Source organism: Fusarium solani (genome assembly GCF_023522795.1).
Source record: "Fusarium solani strain SB1 chromosome Unknown bctg00000003_1, whole genome shotgun sequence".
NCBI lineage: Eukaryota > Fungi > Ascomycota > Sordariomycetes > Hypocreales > Nectriaceae > Fusarium > Fusarium solani.
Window position 1 is genome coordinate 4,267,311 of NW_027072154.1, and position 21,292 is coordinate 4,288,602.

The window sequence follows — 21,292 nt, forward strand, 5'->3', positions numbered from 1 at the left end:
TCGATGGGGCTTTCCAAAGGGCTTTCGTCACAAGGAGTAATCGTGTACAGCAACTTTATCTTTTATCCTCTGTAACACCATCAGCGGGACCATATAATAAGACATTGTTCATCTTTATTGACCTTTTTATTTACCTCAAAATGATGGCCAAGAGTCTTGATACTCCGACTCAAGTGGCGTTGGGTCAAAGGACATTAAACTCATGTATGGATCACTCCAAAAGCCTCTGAGAAACTCCGAGCTTGTATCAGGTTGATCCAGTTCAATCGCTGGTTGGTTCAATAACCGTTCATGGACCCTCGATTCTCCTGGTCCCCCTTCGTCCTGGATGGTCTCGTTCTCACGGATTTCCACGGGCTTCCCACGAGCCTCAGAGGCATTGCTCACGGCATCAAAGACTATTGACACGCCCATTCTGTGAGTAAGACGGAGTGCGTCTGGTTCAATTGATTTTGGGCTTTCCCGTCCAAGGACCTCAAACACCCTTGCCGTTCGGTTGTACTCGTCCAGTGGCTCAGTGGCGCAGGCCTTGAAGAGATTCTGGGCCATTGAAATGTGGTTTGCAACAGCTTGTCTCTCTTCTAGGACATCGGATCCGCGACGATGGAAGAACTTTAACAGAAATATCGTGGCAAAAGCAAGACATCTATAGTGATTCTTGGGTAGACACCGTTGTTTTCGAAGGAGTTCTTGAACATTCCCATCAGGCGGGGCATTCCGCATGGCCAAAGTTGATATGTGAATGATCCTAAGCGCGACGTCGCGGGCAGTTCTCAGCATTATTTGCCGCGACGACGAGTTGTTTGAATCCTTAGTGATGACCAAGGCGTAGAGGTGCATCTTGGCACCCAGAATTCCAAGCTCGACGGCCCTCATTTGCTCATCTTCCAGAGATACTTCGGCTCTCAGCGCATCGAGCTCGGTATCGAGAAGTCTGATGAAGGAGGAGCTTGCGCCTTCACCCATGTCGTGGTTCAGCAGAGATGTAAACTTTGCCACGATGAGCTGGACACGAACTTGCATAGCAAAGGTGGGCGGTGCTGTTTGTCGCCTTAGAAAAGAGTGTATGCTGCCAAAGTCGAGATCAGAATCGATCGGAGGAGGGAGTCCTAAGTGCAAGCTCAACCTGATATTGTCAGACAAGAAGTCCCTGTGTAACTCGGCCACACCGACTTACGATGTAGATACGCAAAAGCACCCCAACCAGGTATTGATCCTAGCTCTGATGCTACCTGAAGCAACACCAAGACTTCGGAGCGACGGCACAGTCTGTTGACGATCCAGACTCATGAACCGAGCTGCTTGAATGAGAACTCCGCAGTAGAGCCAGCTGGGATCTCTTGTCTGCGTTTCACACGGCAACGGCCAATGACACAGTAATAACAACGCCTGTATCTTGTGAAGAGGTAGAGGGGCATCAAGAATCTGTTGGTGAAGCATGGTGGTGTACGGCGTCTGCAGTAGTTGAAGCATGTCGGCGTATTGTTGGCCGGGCAAGTGGCACGCAATGATAATGACTATCGTCCAGAAGAGAAATGGTTGAGACTGGTACGTGTCGTCGGCTGACAGTGATCCAATGACCGGAAGCTGTGGACGAAACACTTCGGCAAACCTGTGACTTGGTGAGTAGGCTTGAGACAAGTCACCACGCCGATACCTACGTCTTGATTGCTTCGGTGGCTATCGAAGAATCCACCATCACCCCATTCAGGCTCACTGCGGGTACACTCAGTGAGAAATCATCCTGCCCGTCATCGTCAATAGTTGACGGCCCGGAATCGGCAGTCGACTCTGTCCTTGAAGATGGATGATCCTCGTCTCTCTGATTACGGAGCTCTTGAAGCTCCCTACTCATGGCTTCCAGACGCCTGCATAAGGCCCTGGTTAGCAATGAGAGGGTATCATATCAGAAATTCTCGCCTTACTTCCTTGCTGGAGTCCGTTTAAACGTCGCATCTACAGTACAGAAGAGATGCCTTGACTGGCACCGCGAACAGGGGTTAGGAAACTTGTCTTTAGAGTCGCATCGCAACTGATGAGGTCAGTCCGTCATACGCTATCAGGAGGGTTCGGGTAGGTGATACCTTTGCCTGTTTACATTCCGTACAAGCCTTTACAGGCCGGGTTCCCATCACATTGCTTGACATTATGAATATAGTTAGTCCCCGGGCAATTAAAACACGTATTGTTTGATCCAACGCGAGGGAGGATCGTCGCTTCGGAGAGTTGCGCGTGTCAGGTTCCTTAGTCAGGCCGAGCCGTTTACATGGTTAATTGCTTCTAAGCAGTACTTGTCTTATTCACTTATACGTTAGTATCTGACTAATAGGTCTCTAGCAATCTGGCTTCCACGTAGTTACCCTAGACCTCTAGCCCAATCCTTAAACGCGATACAAAATGCTTGAAAGACCCTTTCACTTGTAGGTGACAGTGAAGTCACCATTCTTTTCGTGAACGACACGTGCCGTGTAAAGGCCCTGACCATCACCAGTTGTGAAGTCAACCACTCCGGGCTTTGTGGAAAAGGACTGGTAATTAACTCCGTCACTTGACCCCTGCTTGACCTTTAAAACAAAGAATTTGACGACAGGTTGGACGTTGGTGGTCATGTTCTGATCGGCCGGGATCCGTACCCTCACTATCAGCATATTTTTTCTCGCCTAGGAAACATCTACAACTTACAATTGACTTGGGAGTTTCGCCACCAGTGTTGTCCTTTTGAGCAAGACCAAAGGCAAGGTTGTCGCTCGCATTGAAGCCAGTGGGCTGGGCAACTGTGAAGCAACCGGTAGGAGCCGTCTTGGCCTTGGCCTTGTCAAAAGTTACTGACCCATCGTCCAAAACGATTGTAAGTGCATCTGGATACTCGACAAATGCCATCAGCCTATTGTCATCCTAAGTCGATGCATGAAATGGATCGTATCTTACCGCCGTCATTCTTGTTTGTGCCGAGCTCAACGGCCTCACTATGGCCCTGTGGGGATGTAGTGCTATCGACTGGCTGACTGGGAAGTTTACCGCACCCTAGTACACATTGTCAGAACGGTCCCTAGGCAACCTCGTTTCAACTTCAACACTTACAAGCATTAAATTGGATCTGCGTGGTGAGAGTGAAGTCACTGCCGTCTGAGACGTACTGTCCAATCGAAGCGTTGGTGATCACATTCCCGGCTGTCGGATCATTGTTGATAATGGGCTTCTCCATGCAGAACACATACTGGCCGCCCGAACCATGCTTATTAACAAATACAATGGTGTAGGTGGTGGGCATTGTGAAAGTTGGGGAAAGATAGGTCAGGGTTGATCGCGAGATCGACTGTGGGAGACGTGCTGTAGAGAACAGTTTATCAAGCTCTGTAGGATTTTCCAAGTGCTGTATTCAGCTAGCCACAGCTTAGCCGGAACTATCGCTCATAAGCGCCGTGGCGCTGAAACAACAGTGCCTGCTCCCAATCATCGTATTTTCCGCCACCGAGTAACCGGCAAGCGGATGGGCTAGATCAGTCCATTGCAAGGATGTTATGTCTAGACTGAACTCATGCAGACCTCACATGGTTTATTGACGAGACTATTCAGAACTCGGACAAGACTAGTCAGACTACCAGCTATCTGAAGCTTTCAATCACTTTGCCTCTTCCCCAAAGCAGCGCGAAATGAAGCTCTTGAACGTGAGGGCCTCCAACTCCGGAAAGATCTCATTCAGTGTCTTCTCAGACTTCTTGTATGAAGTCAAGTCGTACCAGCCCCAGGCAAACCCCAAAGACCAAAGCGACATCATTCCGTTGATGAATGGCTTTCCTACCAACTCGTACTTTGGCACGTTTCCGGGAGTTCCGTGATCTTAGATTCTTTCAGATCCTCGATCGAGTCGAAGTGGACATCAAACTTGATCTCTGTGAAAAGTAACATTAGCGAAAGATCCAAACAGGGAAGGTCAAGTTGGAGAATGACTTACTGCGCGTGCTTTCAACAAGGCCAAGTGCCTCCCGCCAAGTCAGCGTGTCCCCAATGATCCACGACTTCTCTGGCCACTCCTTCAGATCCAAACTGGCGGCGACAAATTTACCAATTGTTTCCGAATGCGTCAGAGTAACCTTGTCATCGCCGGTGACAGGCAAGGCTGCCTTGTTGTTCTCAATGTCCAGGACCACGGCAAGAGGCAAGACAGGAGGCAACTCGGCCGGAGCTCCGTAGTAATCCATCAGAAACCCAATCATGAAGCGTGTGGATTCCATGCCCGTGGATTGCAATTTCTTGAAAGCCTCAATCTTGTAGGTGTTGCCCTTATAGCCCTCGAGGCCGGGGAGTTGGCAAGGGTATCCACTGCGAGGGATGTGAGACAGCATCATCTATGAAAGCAGGGACACCTTACCCTTCTTCGGCCGCAAGATAATCGTAGGCAAACTCACTAGGAGCGAAACGCTTAACAGTTCCAGACTTCTCAGCACCTTCGATAAGGTTCATCTGAGCCTGGTAGGTGTCTTCAAAAAGTACGCCGATGGTAGAAATGACGACTTCAGTGCCATTGGACCGAAGGACCTCAGCGATGCTCTCCGGGCTGGAGTAGTCTACGACTAGCACCGGAATGGAATCCTTGGGATCAGTTTCTTTGTCCTATAATTGCAGCCAAACTATTAGCTATGGTTTCGTCAAGATTGTTGTGGCGATGATCATGAACCTGTCTCGAGAGCACCGAAACCTCGTGCTTGCCAGTGGCTGCAATGGCACGAACAATGACTCGACCGAGGCCATTGGAGCCGCCTGCGACTGTGACTTTGACCATTCTGGATGAATGAGCTAATTGATGTTTTGTGTGTTGTCTGAGGTTATTGGAAGTGATATCGTTGTCTGATGTTGACCTGGGAACCGCTGGATTGTCTCGGGGGTTCACGCGAATTTTATAGACAACAGAAAGCGCCGAATTCACGCATAACCTCGCTGAACGGATGAAGAATCTATCCGACTGACAAATCTCTTCTTTAAAATGGGTGATAAATCCTCTCCTTTCATACCTCATAGTATAGAATTTGACTCGATTCAGAAAAGATCTTTTTCTTGCATTTTTATTGGTGAGGGCCAACCAACCAAGTTTGGTCACGATGGACCGACTCTTGTGAATACGAGCGGTCAAGCGTATACAGCATAGCTTTAAGCGAAATCATAGTGTGAATCTTGATAAACAGACACCTCAAGCAACAAAGTTTACGTGTCCACTTGCCGAGGCGTAGCAACTGTCGCAAACCGAACGACCTTGTGAAAACAGTCGTGGATATGACGAGGATGGTTGGGCCGAGGTAGGATGTGGGGCATCTAATACCTTGCCAGTAGAACAAGGAGAGAATGGACAGGTTCTTTCATCTTCAATCAGCTTAGATCTGGGAGACGGGCTCTATTGCAGCTTCAGGAAACGCTCGGGTCCATGGCTGTTATTCAAGACAATCAACATGACGTCAAACTCTGCAAAGCGCTACTCATAGCGAGGAAGGGCAACATGAGAAGCGCATAGAATTTGCTGCTACCTATGCTCGGGTATCTCAAGCTCTCTTATGGAATTCCATCTTGAAAGTCTGGTCCATGATTGGCGTAATACCAAAGCCCTGAACATCCAAAGCCTCAACCTCGGGCAATCTCCATTCTCATTCCAGCAGTAGGTAAGCCAAGGCGATATTGATCTCGTTGGCGGCAAAGAACCTCCCTGTGCAAGCATGCTTTCCGTGACCGAATCCCAGATGGTTCTCACTCGTGTTGACGAGTTGAGAAGAGTTTTCTTTGCCGGGAACTTTTCTCTGGCGGAGAAAGCGGTGGCCGTCCCAGGTTTCGGGTGCCTCGTATCTATTGGGTGGTGATGTCTAAGAAACTTCGGGGGCGCAGGCAAGGGGCGTTTGGCCTGGATGTGAAGAAGAAGCATGCTATTATAATCGCGATGAGAGGTGCCACAAAATAAGACAAGGGGACTTTTGACGCGGATGCTGTGGACTTTAAAAAGATCAAAGGCGCCTCGAGCAACTCTTTGACCAGCATGATGGGTATTGCTATTGCCGAATGGGGTTTTGAGATGCAGGCTGAAGTATCGAGTTCCGCCTGATACGGTCAAGACTTGTGAAGTGAAGCTATTCCAGAGTACATATATCAGCATTGGACATTATCTGAGCGGTGAGTCCTCTTGGGTTGAAAATGTGAGGTGATTGACCTCACAACTATCGGTGAACATCTCGGGATGTTGATATTCCCGAGGCTGCATCGTGAGACAGATTTCGCAACCTGTATGGGTCTCTGTGGAGAGTTTTGTAGCTGTTAACACACACAGGGCGAGCACGAATTATTGGGCCTCTGGTGGATCAACAGGGTCAAGAAGCCAATGAAGCTTTTTGGATAGACGCACGAGCGCAGCAATGAGAAATTTCCGCGGTGTTTTTCGTCTTTCGGGTCCGTATTTGTTGTCGATCTCTTCGGCAGATGCCGCCCGGCTCATCAGCGTAAGCCATGGTCTATGTAATCTCGGTTCAAGGTTGTCTATGAATTCAGATAATGACCTCATCGCATACCGACCCTTACACGATAAGGACCCTTGCCCCAGGATCCTGTCTGGGTGATGAGCCTCACGATATCTCACCTGTTCCGCGACAGCCAAGTCTAAGGATGGGCCCAAAATTATCTTCATTCTATCTATGAATTATGTAGCTAAACTCATGTTTAATCCAAAAGCTTTGGCCTCCAACCAGCATACACGTCTCCATCACTGAACAGTGCTGATAGACCATTCTTACTTTGCAGAACCTCAGCCACATCATGGTCAGCATCCTCAACCACACTCAATCGCAAACTGACAGAGCCGTTTGAAACCGAACTCCAATCTTGCAGGATGCCGAACCTTCCAGGAAATCCATCCAAGTTCTCACTCGTCCGGGCAAGTGTGTTGATGTACCTGTACCAAACAAGGTTACGGTCTCGCCTCTTGGTTCCGCCCTGAGCCCTGGCCATGCAAGATGTGTCGCCGTTGCTCTTCACATCGCGGTATCCAACGATTGATATTACATCCCGTGTGATGTACTGTCCGAAGTATTCCTTGGGTGATCTTCGACCGTCGATTGTCCCAGGGAACTGATCAAATCCGTAACGCCAAGTATTGTAGAACTCGCAGGCGCCTGGCGCAGTGCTTTCGTCTTCCATGATTGGTCGATCTGTGGTAAAGTATGCACAAGATGAAGCATCGCCGTGGATGTAGCGGACCGAGATGTGAGCGGGAGGGTCCTTGCCAACAGCCGCGTACCTCTGTACAAGCTGTCCACCACCACCATGGCCAACAATGGTGACATTTTTCATGCTGGGGTATTTTGATCTGTCCGATACATCCCCGAGCAACGCATCCAGTGCGTCCATCGACGAAAAGTTTGTACCCGATGGATGTGTTGCAACACTCCCGGCTTGCCAGGCGTTCAAATCTCCCCAAGCAAGTTGTCGTGGCGTGTATTGGCCTGAGTTGAAGACAGCTGAGAATAACTGAGGAGCGATGACCATGGTCTCACGGCTCGCTCCAGGGTATTTTACTTTCTTCGCGCGTTTCACAACCTCGTTCATTGTCTCCCAATAGTAATCTCCATCTCGAAGCTTTCCATGGATGATGATAAACGCGTGCTCAACTCGCCTCTTCTTGACCCTGTCAGAGATGAAGACTGCAACCTCTGATTTGTCTTTATCATTGAGCTTTATCGAAGCAATCTTTGCACCCTCAGGAGGCGTGATTTTTCCGTGGGCCTGGAGGTGGGAGGTTAGATCTGATCTGGGTTTACGATTGGGCCAAACCTGCCTCGCCCTCATTGTTTGGCGTCCCATCCTCGTTAAGGGCGTATTTACTTGAGTAGATATCATGTGTGAATGGGTTTGTAGTTTCTGATGCTTTATTCCTGGTTGCAAGGCTGGACGTGAGTGTACATAAGAAGAAGAGCCAAAGAAGACATCTCAATGACATGATAGTAGGACTAGATTTATGTCTTCCCAAAACGATAAGGATTCAGATTGTATTTGACCCTCTCTCGGGATACAGCAGTATTATATAGTGACAAAAGACCCTCTCTTATCGTTCTTGATCAGCGTCAAGTCGTGTCCTGTCTTATTCCCCGTCCGACGGGATGGCATAACGAAAAAGTGTCACTGTTTCTTATCATCAAGTCCCAGTATTTGATCAGCAGAGTACCCATCTCTCATGACGTGGCGGTTTACCGCTTTTATAGACCGAGACACTTGTCTATCACACAGCTGTTCCAACCTGAATGTCAGGGTGAAGCAGCTAAGTGGCCAGTCGTTCATAAATTGATGCAAAAATGATAGAAGCTCTAAGGCTCTGAAATCCAAGTTGATTTGAAGTAACATGTAAATCCAGGGCATAGTTGCAGAGAATCAAGGGTCTTGTTGTGCTCTCAACACCAAGGACCCTTAGATCTGCGAGCGGAGCTGTCTAAGCTTTTGGACCGAGATCCCGTCTGAGACAGCCCACAATGGCCCGCTAAAGGTTACTAATGCCGCCGAGACTCGAGAAGCCCTAGATGCCCGTGTCTAGGTTTCACGAGTCAGATTCTCCCCGACCGTGTGGTCCAGTGAGTAAGTATATGTCGTGCAGGGCAGCCGTGCAAGACAGAGGGCGCGTGCAGAAACATGCTCCTGGGACGACGGATCGGGTTGCCGGGATGAAGGGTCGAAAGTCTAGTTTGATGGGCATGTTCTAGACACAAGTTTGGTACAGTGGCAGCTTTGGGGTTTCTGAGTGAACGGAGGAGTGGTAGCAGTTCTTGCTCTCCAGCCACCCACGATGAACATTTGATGCCCTCCTCCTTCAATTCACGGATCGTCATTGCCGTATTCCGCACCTTAGTCACTTCTCTATTCCTCTTCCAGCCTTGTATTCCAAGCGACGGTTTGAGACCACACTCTGAAACCCCCTGCACCTTTCCCTCCGCTAACCCCAAACCAGCCCCTGCGACACCGACCTAACCCCTACCCAGACGCTTCAAACTCCCCAAGCCAAGATCTGCGGCTCATATTGTCTGATCTCCCGCGTCAGGTTGTAGCCCTCACTACGCCTTTGCTTCACACTCAAGTTTTTGGACTAATTCGGGGTTCGGATCAAGATTGCTTCAGATGGCCTGAAACTCCTCCGCGCTAGATGATGGTCTCGATGAACGGGAATTCGGCTCGAATAGGCGAAGGGATGTTTTGGTTCTTTCAACCATTGGTTCATGAATTGGCAGGTCGCGTCGAGATGCAACTATAAATCCTTCAACTGACGCCTTTGTTGTTTGAACTCTCATCATCCGCACTTCAGTCTTCACTTTCAACCTCGTTTCTCATTCCTTTCTCTAGACGCTCTGTGAGCTCTTTCTTTCATTTTACGAGTCAATCTCTTGGCACATTTCTTTCTTGGTTAATTCTTTTGACTGCTTGGTCGGTCTGTTACATATATTCCTTTACACGTCTTCGCCATCTTGTCACGATGATTCCATCTTTGACTTTCACCGCTGCCCTTCTTGGACTTGCTTCTGCATCTCCTTTGGGTCTTCCTGGCTTCAAGCGCTTTGCTCCCAGCAAGCTGGGACACCTCCACAAGCGTCAGGTTCCCCAGGAACACTCGCATGATTTCGTCCTTGTCATTACCCGCGAGTTTCTCAACTTGGATAACCCCAAGAACATCCAGGACCCCGTCTTTGGTCTCTTGGGTGATGGCGCTGCCGCCGCTGGTGCTGGAGACGTCACCAACCTCGCCTGCCTGAAGCAGGAAACCGCCGATCAAGCCTTTACCAACGCAAAGGCTGCCGGTGATCTCCGTGGCATGGCTGGTGCTCTTTTGTTCCAGGCCATTGAGCGCAACACGGCCGGTGTCGGTGTTGCTAGCAAGCTCTGCACGGAACAGGCTGTCAACCCAGAGATTGGGGCTCTGACGCAACACCAGGACGCTGCTTCAGAGAATGCTGGGGCCTTGAACAAGGCTATTACTCTTGAATTGGCGAAGCAGTTGGCTGGCATTGGTGCCGATCCCAACCTAGCTCTTCTGAGTGGAACTTTCGCCCCTGGTGATGTAAGTTGCACTTCCTTAATCCGATTCTATCGATACTAACAGCTTTTAGACTGGCGACGCGACTGGAAAGGGAAACTCTTGCGACACCGAGGAACCTGAACTCGGCTGCATCTTCTCTGAGAAGCTTCTCGTCCTTGACGCCAGCGAAGATGAGATCGCAGCTGCCGTGGCTGATGTCGCCCAGACCTTTACTGGTACTGGAGGTATCGCTGCTACTGACCTGGTCAACCTGGCCGATTTTAGTGTTGCAACCGTCACTGGAAGCGTTGATCTCGCCACCATTGTCAACGGTGGCTCCGGTGCTGGTGCTGGTGCTGGTGCTACTGGAGTGGCTTCTGGAGTGGCTTCCGAATCTGCTGGAGGTGCTTCTGAGGTCGCTTCTGATGTCGCTGAGACATCTGCTGCCGCCGTGACCACTGATGCTGGTGGAAACAACAAAAATGCTGGTGGCGAAGCAGCTACCACTGCCGACGCAGCAACAACGGCAGCCACAACAAAGGCAAAGGGATGCGCTGCCAAGCCTCCAGCTACCAAGGCTCCGGCTATCATCACAACGGCTATAACCCCCGTGGCTCCGGCGGCGTCAAACCAGGCGGCCCAGGGCTCGTGCTCTACAATCGTCAAGACCGTCGCCGCTGATGCAACCGATGCCGTTCTCGCAACTCTCACTTCCGCAACTGTCGGTCAAGTTACTTCAGCCGGAGCCAATATCCAGGCCTTCACTGGCACCCTCGGCGGTCCTGCTCCTCCCGTCGTCTCCTCCGCCGGCGACCGACCCTTCGCAGTCAACGGCAACACCTTCACTGGCGCTGGTGCCGCTATCAGCCGGTCTTGCGATATCCAGCACAACGCTTGTGCCAACGCCGCCAACTCTGGCGAGCTTGATGGCGGCATCGCTCAGTGCGAGACCCAAGTCAGTGAATGCAAAGCCGCCAACGCCTTGAAGAAGCGACAGGCCGGTAACTTTGGGTCTTGCTCCGATCCCAGCATCATCTTTGCTGCAGGACTTGACGGTCGCAAGGAAGAGGCTTTCGCGCCATCCAACGACGCCGACTTTAACCACGGATCTGCGCAAAAGATTGGCATCATTGCCGATTTCATCTGTCAGCGTCTTGGTGATAGCTGCAAGGCCGATGCGGCTGTCGTAGCCAGCTGCACCAGCGCCGCTGCTGCTGCAAAGGCGACGACCCAGGACCAGACTGCGGCTGATGTCTTCAACGCCGGCCTCGGAGTTGAGGCTGGTAGTGGCGATGCGAATGGGAACGGAGGAGATGCTGTTGTGACGAGTGCTGCGGCTGTTAGCACGGGTGCTGCTCAGGCCGGAGGAGCTCAAGCTGTTGTAATGACTATTACTCAATGCGCATGATTGGCGCATGATTCAGATGAAACCACACTGAAGGGGATGGGTGGGTAGTTAAGCGAGGCTGCCTGGATGAATGAGGCCGTCAAGGAGGGGTGAAATACAACGTTCACAGCTTGGAATTGCCAAGATTTCACTGCTTGAGGGGAAATTGAAAGTGATCAATGCCATACCTAAAAATAGTCAAAACAAACTCTAATGTTATGAAAGCTCGAAGTATACATGTGGCTGATCATTAGGGTTAATTCATGGTCATCATTCCAAGACACTCACCCACCCTAGATCAACAGGTATTGTTACTACAAGAAATCACGATCTGTTCAGGACCTCATATATCGTGTTCAAGTTTAAATGAGGGCATAAGGACCACTCGTCTCATCTGGCACTTTTTCAGTGAGATCGAGATTCACCGCCCCATGTGATCAGTCAGACAAGATAAAAGCGTCCCACCATCCACCAAGATGAGAGCTATCACTTGTGGGAAAACCTACAGCCCGACACGTGACATGTTTCTATCTCAGGAACAGCTGATATAAAGCTCAAAACTAGACACAGTAGTCAATAAACCCAGGACGGGATCTAACGTTAGTTTCAGTCCTTTGCTCGTTACACTGAGGCAGTTGAGCTCTCAACAGGAGTCTCACTAAGCTAATCCTCTCACTTGTAAACAGCTTCCGCGAGTTTCGAATCAAATGAAAAATAATTCCTTTATCAACCACATCTCGGCAACACTTGACACTTCTCAAGTCGCTCGCCCTACTGCTATTGACAAGGATTCAACTAAACACCTGACCACCAATTGCAGCAGCCTCAGCCAAGCACTGCTTACAACAAACTGACAGCACCCTGAGTCGAGAACAAGGCAAACATCGGGCGACCCGTTGGCCACAGTCTTGGCGACCGGCATCGCACGCCTCGAACTTTTTAGTGGCGTGCCCAAATGATCAAGACAGACGCCACGGGTCTCGGCGGTCAGCTCCGCATCAGACCCGGAACAAGCAAGTTCATGATTGAGAGAAAAATCGGCAATCGTGGAGACCCTCGGGACTGACCTGTAGGGGGGGGCCACAACAAATCAGCAGGGTTCATTACCATGATTTTTTTTCTCCGCCAAGACGTTTACCCTACGAGTTAGCCTCTATTAAGCTTAAAAAAAATTTGTTCAACGGGGCCGTGACAGAGAAACTGGTCTAGAAGATCTGCGGTACCTGTGAGGGGGCTTGTGTTACTCACCATCAGGCGATCCTGCGGGGTTTCCAGGAGGCCGCCAACCTGCGCTGCCCATCCATCGACCGATCCAGGTCCCCTCTGCTCTTTGGTAGATGTGCAATAGATCCATCTGTCGCGGGTGTGTGTGACCTTGGCTCAGCCCATGGGCCAAGAGAGGCGCATGAGAGATCTTCTTGGACGTATGACGTCTCAACCGCTAGATGCCGAAGTCTAGATGCCGGCGGGGAGTATAATTTGAGCTTCCCTCCAGAGTCTTTTGTTTACGGGATCAGTTCTTCATCATCAAGCAACTTTACACAACACAAACACAACCACAAACAACCTACTTTTCCATTCATCCCTACCAAGCTATGGGTAACCATATCCGTCCCGCAACCGAAGCCGATCTTCCAGCCCTGAAGGACATTGTCCTCAGCGGCCTTGTCAACGACTCCATCTGGCACTACTGCTTCCCCGACCCTACATCATCAGAGGCCGGAGACTACGTTGAGAGCATTCTCAAGAAGTGCCTCGATCCCCAAAACTCCAACTGGCTCATCTCTGTTGTCGATGCCCCCAAGACGCACAAGCCTGTGGCTGTAGCCGTCTGGCAGGAGCTCCACGAGAATAACAGCGAGGAAAACAACGTCCACAATCAGATCCACCGAGGTAAGCTACCCGAAAATTGTCCCCTGGAATTGCTTCTGACATTGTCCAGTCCTCGATGCTCCCAGCACCGCAACTGACAAGGTGGCGAAGCGCATTGCGGCGCTACAGGCGGTCGTGACACAAACTCAACAGACGTACCTTGCCCGGTACGGCCAGCTAATGTTTGTGCATGCCGTCATCACGCATCCCCACTACAAGCTCCGGGGCTTCGCCAAGCTCCTGTGCAAGCAGGCTCTGCAGGTGGCGCGTCAAAAGGGCCTCGTCGCGACGGCCCTGGCCAGCCCCTTCAGCGGCTACGTCTTCTACTCGGGCACCAGCTTCTCCAACTGCGGGCGCACCGTGGTCGAGCAGGCCGAGGGCGAGCTCGAAAAGATTGAGCTCCAGATCATGGTGTGCGCGCCGCCCCGGATGCCCGACTCCCGGCGCAGCTCGTTTATGGGGTTCCTGGGGTCTAAGGCGCCCACCCCCGACAGGAGGGAGTCACACGATCAGGGGACCGAGCACAGGCGGAGCTCGTTCCTTGACGTGTTTAGTTTTGGTGGGAGGAGACCTAGCAGCGACAATCACATCGAGACGGTTGACGAGCGACGCAGCTCACACCACATTTAGACGGAGGATTGATTGTCAAGGCCTGTTTTTTGTTCATTTTTCTTTTGTCTCTTTTATTACTTGTTTCTATTAAACAGAAGCGGCGTCTTCTACGAGGTTACGAGCAATGCAAATTTTTGGCAATCGCATGATGCCCAGCCATTTTTTTTTTCTCCCTGTCTGCCACCCACTGATCTTCACTGTCAGATCATCAGCGACTTTACTTGGCTGATCAGTAACTCTTTCGCATGATGACCTCGCGAGAAATTATCGTGAGTCTTGGGGAGTTTTTTTTCCCGCCTTATTTTTCTTGTTCTTACCCCTGTCTACGATCAATGCACTTTGCGCATGTATTATCACATCTCATTTTATTCCTTTCAGATGACTTTGTACAGGTGTGGTTGCAGTTGCGGGCAATTATGCAAATGCCCTAGAGTGCCCATTTCACACATTGCAGGAGGGTTGGGAAAAACAGGGTTTTGAATCTTTTGACGCAATAAAGACATAACATGCATCCACGACAACTAGACCAAATTTGATTTGCGGTATTTCTAGGGCTTCTGAAATTGAGATTCACTATCCAGGAGAGATATTGAGCATTCAGTGGCATTTTACAGAGTAATTACTTTAGAATGATTCTCAATTCTAGTTAAAAACTTCCACTCTCATCTATAAACACCCTTCAAATATCGCGCAACTATAATCAACGAACCTCCAAGCAACAATGAAACACCAGCAAATACCTGCGCACCGAGATAGTGCCCTCCAGATTTTCGAATGATGGTGCCCGCGATAGGCGGCCCGGTGAGCGTTGCAATGCTATTCAACGTAAACACCATCCCCATCCTGACGCCCGTCTTTTGCACATCTGTCGTCAAATCCGACAGGGCCGGTGGAAACAAGCTTTGAAAGGCGCCAGCCGCGATTCCATAGATGCTGGCCCATCCATACAGTCCTCCGGCAGTGGACACGGCTGGCCAGGCCAGCATGCAAATGCCAGCAGTCAGAGTAACCGGGATTAGAACTGTGATGCATCCGGACCGATGGGCGATGGCGTTTGGGATTGAACGGCCAATCATTCCTACGCCGTTCACGACGAGCAGCAGGTTGAGGGAGTCAGTGTATGAGAATGGCGGGTTCAACTGCGAAACTGCAAACGAGGCGAGGTAATAATATGCAAAGTAGAGGCCCCAGAAAGTCTGGATGCACGTTAGTACTTGGCCCATCTCTTGAGAAAATGACAATGGACGAGCAAAATGGTGACGTACCAAGAAAACCCCGGCCGCAAAGCAAGCATAGGGCTTCTCCTTGAAGGATGCCAAGTCTACCATAGAGCCTGATGGCTTTGGTGGAACTCTCGGCCTCAAGAGGAAGTTTGCAACACACAGTGTGACCAGTTGAACAAGTCCCATGGCTCTGACGGTCCAGCCAAAGCCGATTCTCGAGAGCAACTGACGAGCCATGGACGGAAAGATCAAACCCCCAGATGCACTGCCAGTAGCTGTAATCCCAAACGCCAAAGCTCGTCGCCTCTTGAAGTAATTTGAAACTACGGCCAGTGCTGGAGTGAAGAGGAGGCCATTGCCCAATCCAGTGCACATGCCTTGTGAGAGGAGGATCTGCCAGTAAACAGTACTGAGAGAGGTCATAAAGACTCCAAGGCACGTGAGAAGCGTTCCCACGGCAAATGTGATGTGGAAATGACCAGTGTCAGTTAGACGGCCCGCAAAGGCACCGACAAAGAAGATGACGGAGACTTGGACTGATCCGATCCATGCTATCTGGCTGGCTGGGTTGTCGAGGTGAGCGGTATAGTACGTCTGGAACACGCCAAACGAACTATTGTATCCCCTGGCAGAATGTGTCAGTGACTTTCAGGCGATTTCGTTCTGGAGCACTTTACTTACCAAGAGTTCATCATGACAAAGTGACCTGCAATAGCTTCCAAGAGGGTCAGCAGCAAGGAGACACCGTTGAGGAGGCAGACTCACCAGAGGCCCATGCCCAAAACCCACCATCCGGATGCTCTTCAGGATCCTGAAATTTGACACCCTCATTTTCTGGCAGTGTGCTCGTCTGGCCGGTTTCAACGTCTGAAGAGTCCCCCCACTGGTTCGACTTTTCTTGATCCGAGCACTCCTGAATCGAGTCATCTTGATCCTGCACATCTTTACCATGCAAAGAGCTGACTCTGTCGCTATGACTGGATGAAGGACGTAAGACTGTCATGATGCCGGATATCGTAATGCCAAACAATGTCGAAGTATGCGAGTCACGGGCTCACTACTTCTGTAGTCTGTGATAATTAGCCTCGATTCGATGAACCCTGCTTAGATAGTCTTATAGTGCCAATAACGGACTATTTGTGCCTTTTTTTGGTACCTACTCCCTCTTGCCACAAGAGCAAATACTCCGAGTTTCCATGCTAGTCAGTCACGCCCAACAGGGTGGATCACTTAGAAAACATCCGAAGAAAAATGGTCCGAAGCTATTCAGACGGCTTTACAAGAGGCCGTCATTGGAGAATGGTCGACCTTTCTTGCCTTTTTTAACGTAATGCAAGGAAACTTCCTCAAAGGGTCATTCTTCGTCTTCAAGCCACTTGGTCCTCCTCTATACTACCAAGTCTTGCTGCCATCATGTCAACCTCGCGAGCCGCACCTCGAGCCGATTCAGCAGATCGTGTTCAGGAAGCGATAGAGAAACATCGCTGGTCCAGAAGGGGAGCGTTCAACTACACCTATCGAGATATCTAAGGCCCACGTGAAGTGCTATGGCTAATTCGTGGTCACCGACTAACCCGGATGGCGTGTAAGTAGATGGAGGCCCCTGATTTACCTGTGCTAAATTGAGTTGCCAAGCATACCTCTCTGACTAGGCGAGAACAATCTCCTATATGGAGAGGTAGCCGACTTTATCACAAAGCAGGTTAGCCCACTCCGGCTGCATGTCCCTCCTGCCTTGGTAACAGTGATAGTTGTCTGTTCTGCCCTCGAATCATCTCTGAACTAACACGATATTCCCCCAGTCCACACAACCCGCTGGGAAGATGCTACGTTCGTAACCTCGCTCTATCGTTCCGCCTTGTTTCAGCTACTGATCTGGATACTTAGCCTCCCGAGAACCTTGAGGAGTTTGCATCATTTTGTTCGAAGCACAAGCTACACTTCATCTCTGATGAGATCTATGCCAAGTCGGTGTTTGATAACCCAGCCATGACAAACCCAACACCATTTGTTTCCACACTTGCACTTGATATGCACAAGATCACAGATCCGACACACTGACACATTTTTTAGGGCGCAAGTAAAGACTTTTGTGCCAATGGTCTAAGATTAGGTTGCATCTATTCTAAAAACAAGGGGTTTTTAGGTGCGATATCGAGGATTAGGTATGTCTTTAGACAGCCCTCATCAAAGTAGTAGTATTGACACCTTACTATCCCATTCTCTTGGTCGCCTCATATTCTTCAAGATGTTTGGGCGGCCGTGCTTGAAGACAGGGTGTGGACACGACACATGATGCAGAGAAAGGCGAGGCTCATGGCGGCTGACTATGGCACAATTACCTCGTTTCTGAAGCAGAATAATATCGGATTCTATCTTATATAAGTTCAGACGCAATGCCACATCCCATGATGAGAAACCGTGTTTCTATTCGTTCAACTAATGCAACTTCAGGTATGCTGGGCTGTTCCTCTGGGTCGATCTTCGTCACCTTTTTCAGTCATGCTCACCCGACCAAGATGCAGCTTCTGTACAGTCTCGCAGTTTACACTACAAAGTCATTGAAGGCAAGCTCATAGAGCTCTGCAGTCAAAACGGAGTGATGATCGCCCCTGGTAGCTTGTACGAGAGTGAAGAGCTTGGCTGGTTCCGGATCACCTTTACTGTAGGCAAAGCGTTGAAAGAAGGCCTGGCTAGAATTTTAAAGGCTCTCGAAGACTTTAGAGCAAGACAGTTGCGGTTTGAACTATCTGTTCCAGATGGTGGGCGGACGATCAAAGCAGAAAGTAGTGCTTGTCTAGAGTATCAAGGTGTAGCAAAATGCAGGGAGTTATATCAAGAGTTGATTATGATTCATGAGATAGTCAAGACGACGGTTGGAGCATGTTATAGCTATTGATCAATGTTTCGCTATAAACTCGTGCATTTTCCCACGTTGATCAAAAAGAAAGTGGTCAAGGGACTCGCGGAAACCTTCTCGGGCTCAAAAACAACAACCGAAGTGGCTTGGTCGAAATCATCCGGTCGGACCAAATTCTTTCGGACCATTAATACGACAGACTGCCCACATCCTAATCCGGACCATTTCCTTCTCTTCTCCAACCTTGCCCCTACGACCAATTCATAACAAAATGCATTCACGGACCGTTTCCACGAGGAGTTCCCCGGCAAGCGACGCTTCCAGGGCTCGCCTATCATGTGAGCCGTGCAGTAAGTCGCCCCATCTATCCTATTCCACAGCACGCAACTCATGCCTCGGGCCATTTCTCCAGGGGCAAGAAAGATCCGCTGCACAGGCGAGCATCCCGTATGCTCCAAATGCTTCTCCAAGAACCGTGAATGCTCGTATTCCATCCAGAAGGCGGCGGGAAGGCCTCGAACTCGTCAGCAGTCAGCGCTTGGCCGAGATGGACGGTCTCGTCGGCGTCGTGCGATCGAACTGGTCCCATCGCCAGAATCGTTATTGGATTTGAGTCAAGACGTCAGTGAGTCGGCGTCGGAACCTCCAACCAGTGTGCATGAGACCCCGGGCAGCCAGGATAACGGATCGGAAAACTTGTCGGCGGTGTCGAGCGCTCACCATGGTGTCCCGCCGTTCCTGGCCGACTTTGAGAGCTACATGCAGTAAGCCATCGTCCTGGCTATTGACAATCGACGCTTATGCTTATTGTTCGCGTATAGTGCTCAGCCACAAGAATGTTCTGGATTGATGCCTACGCTACCACTCAGCACGCTGAATCACTCGGAGTGTATCCAGCCCTGCGCATGCCTGTCCATCCTCTACCTCCTCCTTAATCGACTGGGATCCGACGCCGAGCTGGTCGTACCAAATGACCTAGCCTTCCTTCGTAATACTGTAGAAACAGCGATGGATGTGCTTGACTGTGCGAAATGTCCCCTTCGGTTCTGCTCTGTTCTCCAAAACGCGACTATCCTCGGCATACTCTGTGTCTGCATTGCTGAATCGTACGTCAGGTTCGTCAGAACCATCGATTCAAAGGCTCAGGCGGCCATAGAAAAAGGAGAATCTCTGCTGGTCAGTCTTGGTAACTTCGAGGGCCCCCCTTCCAACCCGGATCAGTCCAAGGTTGGAACAAACCCAGCCGCCATCCTCGTCGAGGTGTCGCCCGATCAGTGGAAGAGCCTGATGCACAACGCGGTCAAAGCTGAGATATGTGGTGTTGAAGGTCATCGTGAAAAGTCCTTCATGTATTTCATCAAGCGGCTGGAGGAACGACAGACGGACTGGCATCGACGACCTCTGGCTCCGGACTGTCCGCCCACTTATCAGTCAGCTTGTACCTCCGTGGATGAGGTGCCGCTTTGCCTGACAATAATAAAGGCTGCAAGGAAGGTTCTTGACCAGGTTGAACACATCTTGCAGTGAAGGGCAGTGTTGCACATACGAGTGGCCCAGGGAGCAGGGTAATTCCCCCAAGGAAGGCATGTTCATCTATTATCTAGGGGTCGTGAGACCCATTAAGTGTGCATCAAATCTAAACTTTTTGTTCCGTGCAAAAGAATTGGGTACATGCGCTCTAATACCATAACCCATCCCAACTCATGACCACGTCTTCTCCATCACCCTCAGAGTCGGTTGTACCTGCATCGCCGACAGGCCATGATGCGGCATTGGCGACATTCGTAGATGAACACCGGCATAATATAGAGGCACTCTTCACATTCGCGGGGACCAGGCCGTCCTCTCCATTTCTCATGGGTGCATTCGTGATTCTCGATCAAGTTGAGCCTCTCTTGCTCAACGCGACGCTGTCGATCAGCCTCGTTCATCTGGGCGGCGTCGTTGGCTCGATCCACAATCGCATTCGCTCGGCAGTAAAGACGCTCCTCGTGCCATTGCGGGCAATTACAAGTCTTCCAGCGCTTACCGCAGATGTAGCAGAACTCGGCCTTGCACTTACAAGCTGTCGCTACCGTCAACGTAGGTTAGAGGAGGAATGGCCAAGATGGCAACTTACTGATGTGATTACACCCCTGCTCCAACTCAACAACCCTCTTGCAGACTTTGCACTGCTGCCAGCCATTCTGAGTCGCAAGCTCCAGAACCTGCTGAGATACGGTGTCGCTTGGGCAGATTCCATGATGAAATGGTCCTTTGCAATGGACACAGGTTCTTTGACTGCATTTGGGGCACCATGCTACATCCCTTGCGATGAATAACGGCGGCACGAACGTAGAACACGTCGGCTCGCTGCAGTATGTCCGGTTTGGTGTGTCGTGCTCAAGCTGCTTTGCGCGAAACTCTCCCACGAGGGTTGGGGAGAACCATGGGCCGGTCTCGATCGGAATGGGTTGGGTGCAGCATCGGGGAGGGAAGAGGGACTCGTCGCAGAGAGAAGAATGAACAAGGCCGACGAGGCACTCCCTGCAGTACTCATGGGTGCACGGAGTTCGAGAGAGGGCAGAAGTTGGGAAACTGTCGGTGCAGGCGATACATTCTCTAGTCTCGAGTGGCTCACGGGAAGCGGCTGAGGAGGAAGATTCAGCATGATCCGGTTCGAAACGGTTCATCAACTTGAATCTTTCAATAGAAGCATCATCCAAGTGATCGGCGGGCCGTTTCTTCTCGTTCGTCTTGGTAGTGTCGGCTGTAGGTGTCGCTTGGGGGTTTCCGGATAGCCTCAAGGCAAAAGCGCGGTCGCTAGCTGCCTGCTCCTCGGCTGCCTTTGCCTCAGCGATGAGGAGAGCATCCGATTCGACGGCCCGGGCGATGCTGATGCAAAGGGCCTGGTCGGAAATGAGCGTCGCCATCTCCTCGAGTTCTTGACGGCAAAGTTGGAGAGCGACGTCCTCACGGTGTTTGCCTTTCTTCGAGCGCTCGAACTCCTCGAGGTCTTGGCGCTGCAGCTGGATGGCCAGCATTAGCGACTCGCTGTCGATACCGCAGCAGTCCATGGCGCTTGCGGCATCTGGGAGGAAGAAATGATTATCGCGGGCTTCTAGATGGAGGTCAGCTCTCTTAGATTCTTTACTGTTAGCGAGGTACCAGCAGCATTCACCTGGGCAGGGATGGAGGAAGCGAGCGGAGATGAAGCAGCAAGGGTTTGGTGGAGTGGGGTCAATTGGAGACAAAAGAAAACAAACCCAATTTGCGAGCTTTGGCCGCGGGTCAGCTTCCATATTTTTGTCAGCCTCAAGTGGCAGTTAAAA

The 21,292-nt window shown here is 50.6% G+C and overlaps 8 protein-coding genes across 8 annotated transcripts; 3 read left to right on the plus strand and 5 right to left on the minus strand.

Moving 5' to 3' along the window:
* Positions 1 to 135: 135 nt before the first annotated feature.
* MRS44_006945 (uncharacterized protein) lies at positions 136 to 1,855 on the minus strand (the record flags this gene model as incomplete). The annotated part of the gene is made up of 3 exons (XM_046278095.2): positions 136 to 1,126; positions 1,178 to 1,612; positions 1,662 to 1,855. The coding sequence occupies 3 exons, from the start codon at positions 1,853 to 1,855 to the stop codon at positions 136 to 138; spliced, it is 1,620 nt and encodes a 539-aa protein (XP_046139421.2).
* A 559-nt stretch (positions 1,856 to 2,414) lies between these two features.
* MRS44_006946 (uncharacterized protein) lies at positions 2,415 to 4,783 on the minus strand (the record flags this gene model as incomplete). The annotated part of the gene is made up of 8 exons (XM_065621930.1): positions 2,415 to 2,612; positions 2,683 to 2,858; positions 2,929 to 3,024; positions 3,082 to 3,330; positions 3,813 to 3,893; positions 3,956 to 4,323; positions 4,373 to 4,614; positions 4,679 to 4,783. 8 exons carry the CDS (start codon positions 4,781 to 4,783, stop codon positions 2,415 to 2,417), a joined length of 1,515 nt encoding a protein of 504 aa, XP_065478002.1.
* A 1,910-nt stretch (positions 4,784 to 6,693) lies between these two features.
* Positions 6,694 to 7,818, minus strand: MRS44_006947 (uncharacterized protein; the record flags this gene model as incomplete). Its single annotated transcript, XM_065621931.1, has 1 exon — positions 6,694 to 7,818. The coding sequence occupies one exon, from the start codon at positions 7,816 to 7,818 to the stop codon at positions 6,694 to 6,696; it is 1,125 nt and encodes a 374-aa protein (XP_065478003.1).
* A 1,669-nt stretch (positions 7,819 to 9,487) lies between these two features.
* MRS44_006948 (uncharacterized protein) lies at positions 9,488 to 11,435 on the plus strand (the record flags this gene model as incomplete). The annotated part of the gene is made up of 2 exons (XM_065621932.1): positions 9,488 to 10,069; positions 10,119 to 11,435. 2 exons carry the CDS (start codon positions 9,488 to 9,490, stop codon positions 11,433 to 11,435), a joined length of 1,899 nt encoding a protein of 632 aa, XP_065478004.1.
* Positions 11,436 to 13,009: 1,574 nt separating this feature from the next.
* MRS44_006949 (uncharacterized protein) lies at positions 13,010 to 13,916 on the plus strand (the record flags this gene model as incomplete). Its single annotated transcript, XM_046284870.2, has 2 exons — positions 13,010 to 13,307; positions 13,357 to 13,916. The coding sequence occupies 2 exons, from the start codon at positions 13,010 to 13,012 to the stop codon at positions 13,914 to 13,916; spliced, it is 858 nt and encodes a 285-aa protein (XP_046139415.1).
* A 644-nt stretch (positions 13,917 to 14,560) lies between these two features.
* On the minus strand, positions 14,561 to 16,124 carry MRS44_006950 (uncharacterized protein; the record flags this gene model as incomplete). The annotated part of the gene is made up of 4 exons (XM_046281833.2): positions 14,561 to 15,094; positions 15,164 to 15,746; positions 15,803 to 15,836; positions 15,887 to 16,124. 4 exons carry the CDS (start codon positions 16,122 to 16,124, stop codon positions 14,561 to 14,563), a joined length of 1,389 nt encoding a protein of 462 aa, XP_046139414.2.
* A 2,247-nt stretch (positions 16,125 to 18,371) lies between these two features.
* MRS44_006951 (uncharacterized protein) lies at positions 18,372 to 19,508 on the plus strand (the record flags this gene model as incomplete). Its single annotated transcript, XM_046281832.2, has 2 exons — positions 18,372 to 18,745; positions 18,803 to 19,508. 2 exons carry the CDS (start codon positions 18,372 to 18,374, stop codon positions 19,506 to 19,508), a joined length of 1,080 nt encoding a protein of 359 aa, XP_046139412.2.
* Positions 19,509 to 19,708: 200 nt separating this feature from the next.
* MRS44_006952 (uncharacterized protein) lies at positions 19,709 to 21,262 on the minus strand (the record flags this gene model as incomplete). The annotated part of the gene is made up of 2 exons (XM_065621933.1): positions 19,709 to 20,052; positions 20,101 to 21,262. 2 exons carry the CDS (start codon positions 21,260 to 21,262, stop codon positions 19,709 to 19,711), a joined length of 1,506 nt encoding a protein of 501 aa, XP_065478005.1.
* Between the last annotated feature and the right edge of the window lie 30 nt (positions 21,263 to 21,292).